The sequence below is a fragment of the Simochromis diagramma genome, unplaced genomic scaffold (genome assembly GCF_900408965.1).
Source record: "Simochromis diagramma unplaced genomic scaffold, fSimDia1.1 OVJJ01000816.1, whole genome shotgun sequence".
NCBI lineage: Eukaryota > Metazoa > Chordata > Actinopteri > Cichliformes > Cichlidae > Simochromis > Simochromis diagramma.
Window position 1 is genome coordinate 1,584,661 of NW_024386908.1, and position 7,631 is coordinate 1,592,291.

The 7,631-nt window shown below is 38.3% G+C and overlaps 1 protein-coding gene and 1 long non-coding RNA gene across 3 annotated transcripts; one reads left to right on the forward strand and one right to left on the reverse strand.

Moving 5' to 3' along the window:
- Nucleotides 1–186: 186 nt before the first annotated feature.
- On the forward strand, nucleotides 187–4,013 carry LOC120736012. Of its 2 annotated transcripts, XR_005696400.1 has the most exons (4): nucleotides 187–1,997; nucleotides 2,958–3,067; nucleotides 3,166–3,634; nucleotides 3,764–4,012. It is a non-coding gene; the product is annotated as an uncharacterized LOC120736012 (long non-coding RNA). The 2 variants fall into 2 exon arrangements; XR_005696399.1 differs by lacking the exon at nucleotides 187–1,997 and having other exon boundaries at nucleotides 3,764–4,013.
- On the reverse strand, nucleotides 2,503–3,518 carry LOC120736009 (cornifelin-like). Its single transcript, XM_040035928.1, has 3 exons — nucleotides 3,419–3,518; nucleotides 3,137–3,324; nucleotides 2,503–3,054 (listed from the first exon to the last, which is right to left on the reverse strand). The coding sequence occupies exons 1-3, from the start codon at nucleotides 3,483–3,485 to the stop codon at nucleotides 2,821–2,823; spliced, it is 489 nt and encodes a 162-aa protein (XP_039891862.1). The 5' UTR covers nucleotides 3,486–3,518; the 3' UTR covers nucleotides 2,503–2,820.
- Nucleotides 4,014–7,631: the final 3,618 nt, after the last annotated feature.

Genomic DNA, 7,631 nt, shown 5'->3' on the forward strand with positions numbered 1-7,631 from the left:
ATTAGGGACCGGTATTTAGGAGCCATATGAGTTGAGTTGTTCCTTTTTTGGATTAAGAGGGTTGGTTTAAATGCACACACTGTATTGGTGCACGGGTGTGGGGCGTGACTGTGGGTGTGTTAGGTGATAAAGGTGTTTGCACTCACCTGTTCACCACACCTGATGTTGATGACACAAAGGTAGGCTGAGCATGAGGGGAGACCTTCTGTTGACCACAGCTTGAGTCATTTTGATGCATTTTTGTATGCAGCCTGAGTTTGGTTTAGTGCACTAATTGATGCCATAAGCCGATGTTGTAGTTTGACATAGCAATTGGTGTAATGTTTGTGAGTTGTGTTCATGTTTGTGCAGTCTGTGCATTTGTATCCTGTTTGATCCCATGTGCTGGTTTTGTATAGTGGACAGTACAACGTGGAATTAAAGGAGCAAATAGTACAGAAGTGGATCTCAAGTGTTTATTGTTGCGCAACATCTGTGTCCTCATGTTTTGCCTGCCGCGGCCGTTGGTTGGAGGAGACGCAACAGGGGATCTTGGTTCAAGCCCTGGCTGGATCCCTTCATAGTAGAGTTTGGTTGGTCTCCCTGTGGTTGTGTGGGTTTCCTCTGAATACCTCATCTTCCTCCTGCACTCAGCTGAGTAACACTCAGGGTTACTGTTCAGAAGATGTTTTTGAGATTTAACTCATTTAAAGGAGTTTAGATTTTGCACCCAGCTGTATAACCCTATTGTTGCAGCCCTACCAGCCACATTATTTAATCTTTAATCTTTAACAGTCAGACAACTTAACTAAGCATAGACCTGCTGCTGGTCATTGTTTCTTTGTCATTTAAGTGACGCAAATATTCAATTCCTAATTTGATGACGTGACAACAGGTTATTGTTCCTTGTTGTTAGTTTTCAGTTTTTAGAGCTGTTGGACTCGACTTGAAACAGTGATTTAAACTGTGATTTACTCTCGATACTGAAGACTGTTTTTCTTGTAATGCTTTAACTCCAGTTTTAATACATCTGAATCCAGGAGGAGCACTCCGCTTTGCAGTGACACTAATCACATTTAGAGTTTGTGTTATGTAATTGCCAATTGTGACCACAGGGAGGCACTGTGTGACAAAACTGCTTTAAAAAAATGACAAAGCAGTAAACTTCTCTGATTCTTCTCTCTTCTTGTTTTATGAGAAAGCAGATCTGTTTCTGACTCCAGTCTAAATATAGTCAGATCACCCAAGAAGTCTACTTTTAATTCTTTTCCTGGTTTTACTTGTTAGGCAAGTCACAGCAAAGAACTCCTGATATTTTAATGTGATATCATGTTTCACCTTGTTGGCTGTTTGTCTGCGGTGAGCTGTATTCCTATATGCCCTCCTTCCTTATCCCAGATTTAATGTAAACCCAGAGAGTTATCAGCTGTTTAAGAATCTCATTGTTTGTATTTGTATCATTGTTTCGGTATTCCTTATAGACCTTCTTTACTGTCCTTCCTCTGTGCTGTGTAATCACTGAATCTTTTCAGATTTGTTTTTGCCACGGCAGAAACTACTAGATTAAATATTTTTAAAAACAGAAGACGTCATACTGGAAGCAGTTTTTATCAGGACAGAAAAAACATGGTCTGTAAGGAAAAGCAGATCTTCAATTCCTCGACACAAAATCCTCTTAAATCCTAAACAGCCAGCTTAGTTTTTGACACTCGAGCATCATACAGAACAAACAAAAAGCAGGAGATTTAGTAACATAAACATTTGTTCTTTAATTCTATCTGTAAAAAAAGGAAACGTTCAAGTAGATTAATTATTGAGAAGTCAGGGAAAAGATGATTCATTAAACAGACAGAAAAACAAATGAACAACATGGGCGAGGATATTTGTTTTCATACGCTAGGATTAAAAGAACAAAAGGCAGCAAAGACTTTTGGCTTTTGTGTATTAATTGTTGGTTTGCTTACATGTACATTTGAGGGAAACACTGATTTGTCTTCAACACGACACCAAGCATCACTGTAAGTACATATAAAACGTGAGTTTTTAATTTACTCCATTTGGAGTCTGTGTTGTTCATTATTTGTCCTGGGTGTGTCACCACCTGTTCCCCATTCTCTCGCTGTCCTGCTTGAGTATTTAAGTGTTTCTCTCTGTTAGTTGTTGTATCGTGCCCTCACCGTGTTGTTTTCGCCTCTGTGCTTGTGGTAACATCTTAGTTCTCTGTTACCGGTTTTCCAGTTAGAGCTTCGTGCTTTGAGTTTAATTTTTCCTACTGATAGTCCTGCATTTGGGTCCTTCCTCCTGCCACACAGCACACACAATGACACATTTTAAGAAAGACAAATTAATGAGGAGTGAAATAAAAAATGAAAAAAGCCACTGCAGGACTCCTGTTTGATCTTTATGGTGTCATGAAAGCTGTGAAGAGCACATCAGGTCTTCATCAATCTCAGTAAACTGTAAACTGATCTGAAGCAGAGTTTGGTGAATCTAAAGTAGGATTGCAAAATGATCATAAATGTCTTGGATTTCATATTTTTATTGATGAAAAAACACTTTACATCAGTTTTAACATCAGAGCCGATCTAACACCACGTTTAGCTCTCTACATGCAACTATGTTTTTCTCAGTAGCAGAAAAATTAAGACTAAAATTCAATCCTCTGTATTATTACTGAAGCTATGCAGTGACTAATCTAAAAAGGCGACTCATACATTTAAACTAAATGTAATTTTTATGATTATTAGGAAGCTGATAGAAATATTTAACGATACTCTCAATTCAAAATGACTTCATTGTCTCGTATCACTGATAGAAACATCAACACAAACTCTGATTTCGTCACTGTGTGACCACAGTGACTGCTGGTTGAGCCATATAAGCAGCTGGCACTGATTGTACAGGCATCATCATGGGTGCCTGCATGACTGGAACAGGCTGCATGTTCACAATGTTGTTATTCTGTATGTTGACCACAGTGGGGGCTTGCTTACGATGCTTTAACTCACGATGCATCTGACACCAGGAGCACGTGCAGCAGCAACAGGAAGTTGCAATATCCTTACAGAGAGAGCCCTGCAGAGAGACGGTACAACCATTATTTCTTTCTTTCTGCTTTTCTGCTTCATGACATTGTCTCACTGTCACTGCTTCATACCTTGATGCCATATCTGTTTCGCATGGCAGCCCTTAAAGACAAGACTGCAGGAGGTGGAAAAATTGGAAGCCCAAGGAATCTCGACACAACACAACAGCATATATCACACAAAGGGAGACAGTTGTTCTCTCCAAACCTTCCTGCAACGGTGCAGGCGAGGCAGGGGCCGCACCAGAAACCATAGCAGCCTGAAAAACAGAAATACATCACCAAAGTGGTAACATGTCTGAAGTGCCTAAGACCCCAGAAATGACAAGAAAAAGATCTTAAAGTTCATCTTACAAGTACTCGCATCCTCAAAGCAATCCAAGAGACCACTGTCCCAGTCTGTCAAGGGTTTTTCTGCCATTGTGTGTTGAAGTTCAGCCACAGACACTAAATAATTACTCTGTAAAAGTAGAATGAAGTAGAGAAAACCCAAATAAAACAATTGCAATTAAAGTCAGCTTTGTCTTCATCTTTGTCTTCTTTCAGCTGAGACAGAAAGCCAAAGAAACAGTAATCCGTGCCCTTTTTACAACTTGGTTGTATTACTGTAAAGCTTTATATACTGGTGTTACCAGTTTGCCCTGTGTCGTCTTCAGCTGCTGCAAAATGTTGGATCACAGCTTTTAACTGGCTGCACAGTTAAAGTGCTTAAATGGTCTTCCCCGACCTTCCCTCTCTGAGCTGCACTTGCTTTTCCGCTCACATCAACTAACCGACTGCTCCTGGATGTGTCGAGGACACAGCGGAGGCTCAGACGGACTTTTGCCGTAGCGGGTCCCAAGTTTTGAAATTTGTTCCCATTTCACATTAGAGAGGTCTCTTCACCGCCAATTCCTAAATCCAGTCTAAAGATCCATGTCTTCTGCTTGGTGTTTGACCCAGTTTGAGATATTTATCATTCATTTAAAATTCTTTTACTCATGTTTATCTTGTATTGATGTTTTTAAAAAATGTTTGAATTCTATTTTATATTTAATGTATTTATTAATAAGAATATCTCTAGAATATCCCAAAATCTGACATGTTTGTGAACCAGGACACGGACCCCATCATTAAACCAGGTGACGTCTGGTCCCATTTGGCTTTAGTTACGCGTCTCTCCTTCATGCTCCATTGCAGGCTTGGGTATCAGTGCAGATCTACGTACATGGATTCCTTGCATTTTACTTTGTTGATGTTTTTAACATTGTACTGTTAAATGTTTGGTCACGATTATAAGTATACTTTTTTTTTTTTTTTTTTTTTTTTGCTCTTTTCATTCTTGATTTATATATTTTTCTATTACTCTATTTTTAAACATGTTTTTAAACAAGGAAAATGAACTACACCTTTTTAAATCACTGTCATAACTATTCCACAGGTTAACTCCTCTAACAGAAACACATCTCTGCTTTATATTTGTCCTCATCTTGTTTTCTTTTTTAAAGAAATCTGTTCCCCTTAAGTCATATTGACTCTCTCTGACTTTGAACAGCTTCTGAGTACTGGGGCAAAGCAAGTTATTTTGTGCTTTATACATTATCTGTGCCATTTTATATTCAACTAAATCATAAAATTTCAGGGTATTCAGATTAATAAACAAAATGTTAGTTGGTTCTATATAGTTTGATTGGATTATAATTCTTATAGCTCTTTTTTTGTAACTTGAAAATAGGAAGAGTGTTCGTTTTATATGCATTACCCCATATCTCCAGACAGTAAGTCATATATGGAAGCAACAGAGAACAATAAAGTGTGTATAATGATTTTTTTTGTTCAGGACATGCTTTGTTTTATAGAGAATAGCAATGGTTTTTGACATTTTTGTTTTCACATGGTTTATATGAGACTTCCAACTCAGCTTATCATCAATTATCACTCCAAGAAATTTATTTTCGTACACTCTTTCAATTTCAATTCCATTAACCCTTATTTTAGATACATTTTTCATTTGTCTAGTGCCAAAAATAATCAATATTACAATATTACTTTATCAAGATTACAGAATTGAATCTGTTTCCAGGAAATGGAGTAACATATAGGATGGAGGGAAACATGCAAACAACTTGCAAATGATATAAAAAGAGAGCACATGAAAACATGAAATATGGAGGTTTTGAGTTTTCCATGAATACTGTTGCAAATAAATAGTTACACGTTACAAGTTTTGAGGGTTTTTTTTTTAGGGTACATCACTTGTGAATCGGGACATGTTATATATAGCTACTTTGACATAGTCCGATTGATTGCAAGGCTAATTTATGACGTTTTCATATTTCTATTTAACCCTTTCAGGCACAGTGTCACTACAGTGGTCAGCTATTGATGGTACACTTCAACATAAACTACATTGGACACTGATGTGTAACTCCGTACCCTGCAACCCACTGGTCAACCAGTTGTCCACCTAAGTGGAGATGTTAAACTCTTCTGAAAAGTACATGTTTTAAAAAAGTGAAGATCAAAAATCTATTTTTTCATGTCTAAAGATGAATAAAAATACTTAAGAAAAGAAATCCAGATTGACACTGTCACTATTCATGCATGAAAGGGTTAAGTTTCTATTGTATATTCACCCTCCATCCATAATAAAGAAAACTAAACCAATGAAATATCAGAATCTCTGATAAATGAAATAACTGAACTGACAGCATCATTAACACCAAGCACTAAAGAAAAAAAAAAAGAGATGACACAACAAACTTTTCACTTACTTCTTATTCTGCACTCTGATGTCTCTCCTCTCCAGCACTCAGTCACACTCTGTTCTTCTTTATCAAAGGAGGTCATGACACAGTCCAGTGAAACCATTGGACATGTGAGCATGACTGGTACTGAATGTATTTGAATATTCAAATAAGTATTTTAAATTGGCTGCACAGAGGTGAAGTGACTGAGAGTGAACTACTGAAACCAGTGGTTTGATGTAAATATTGGCTACTACTAACCAGTGTTGGGTAAGTTACTTTAAATTAGTAACTTAGTTACATTACTAGTTACTTCTATCAAAAGTAACTCAGTTACTTCAAGTTACTCATTACTTTCAGAGTAACTAGTTACTAGGGAAAGTAACTGGTTTTACTCAGAATTCTCTTGTTAATGTGTTGCTTCCGTAACTGGATACCCAGCAAGATTGCCAGTCTTCTAGCTTGCTTACTTGCCACAAGTGCACTGTGCCACCTACCAATAGAAAGGAAAAAATGTGCCCATTTCCACGAGAGAAATCCCACGCCTGACTCTATCCTAGCCTGCTTTTTACATCCAACACAAAAACTGCAGTCGTGGTGCTTTCGATTGTACTCAGAACTCGGAAATTCTGCCTTCTGAATAGGAAGATGTAGGTAACACCAGACTGCAGATGAGCTGCATGCAGAGCTGGACTGGGACAAAAATTTTGACCACCATTATAGGAAAAATCATAAAGCCTTTGAATGAAAATAAACACTGTTGTGACAGTGATGTACACTGTTCTGATGGTATATGTATCAATCTATCAATTGTTTGTTGTAAGACTCAGATAATTATTTTTTTAAAAGTGAGACATTTTAAATGAGAATAAGAAAGAAAAGTATTTCTTTGTGCCCCCCTTTCCCTTTTAATGCCCTACATGGACCCCTGGCAACACTTTGCTAGACCCGCCCCTGCACAGTTACCAGCTGTCAGCTACTTAGAAAAGGATCCTGGTGTTATTTGTCTCTCAGAAACAGTTCATAACTTCCCTTCAACTCATCCATGTCACCTAAAAGGTAAACCTGTTTCTCCATCACAGCTCTGATGATCCAGTAAGGACATCTCCTGGTTTCATCTTCATGTTTCCCTCTCACCACATATCCAAACCGACATCATGACCAGCAGCTTTACAGCTGTGGCTCCAGCAAACATCAGCTGATACTAGAAATTAATATTAAATAAATTCTAACAACAGCTGATCAAGCTTAAACGTGCAGCTGTTGTTTAGTGCGACATCCGGTGGTTTCCTCTTTCTGGCGCAAAGTGGGCGATAAACAAACAAGAGAGAAAAGCCGATCAGCTGATCATTGATCAGTTTCATGATTGAAGTAGAAACGGGAGAGGGAGGGGAGAGAATGAGGGAAGAAGAGGCAGCTGTGCAACGTAAACACAGAATAACTCCAGCTTTGTGTCTTTTTCATTCTAGCTGAAGTCCGGGACAAAATGTCCCTTTTCACCTCAATACGAAATGCATGATATTTTCTCTGAATACGAGACGATTCCGTTTTTTACAGGACGGTTGGCAACTCTAATAATTAACCTTATGAACAAAATAAAGTTCAACATTAGTAACATAGCACCCACCCAGCTGTATAGAAACTCCGTCATGCTAGCTAGCACGCAGTACAAAAAAGTCAGCATAACGAAAATAAACTCCACCTAAACTTGGTTCATATCTGACCCAGATAGACTGCAGGTTATAACTTCTTACCTGAAGTTCAGTTCACCTGATACTCCAGCGGCCGCTTCGGGTCTCTCCTCTTGCCTCCTGTTGCGGGAATTGCTGTCTTGTGTGTGA

Bases quoted from the DNA above. Each gene is read 5' to 3' on its own strand.
- LOC120736009 (XM_040035928.1), bottom strand. From the start codon at position 3,485: ATGGCAGAAAAACCCTTGACAGACTGGGACAGTGGTCTCTTGGATTGC. The intron at 3,325-3,418 runs GTAAGATGAACT...TCTGTTTTTCAG, and splicing joins CTTTGAGGATGCGAGTACTT to GCTGCTATGGTTTCTGGTGC. The intron at 3,055-3,136 runs GTATGAAGCAGT...GTCTCTCTGCAG, and splicing joins GAAACAGATATGGCATCAAG to GGCTCTCTCTGTAAGGATAT.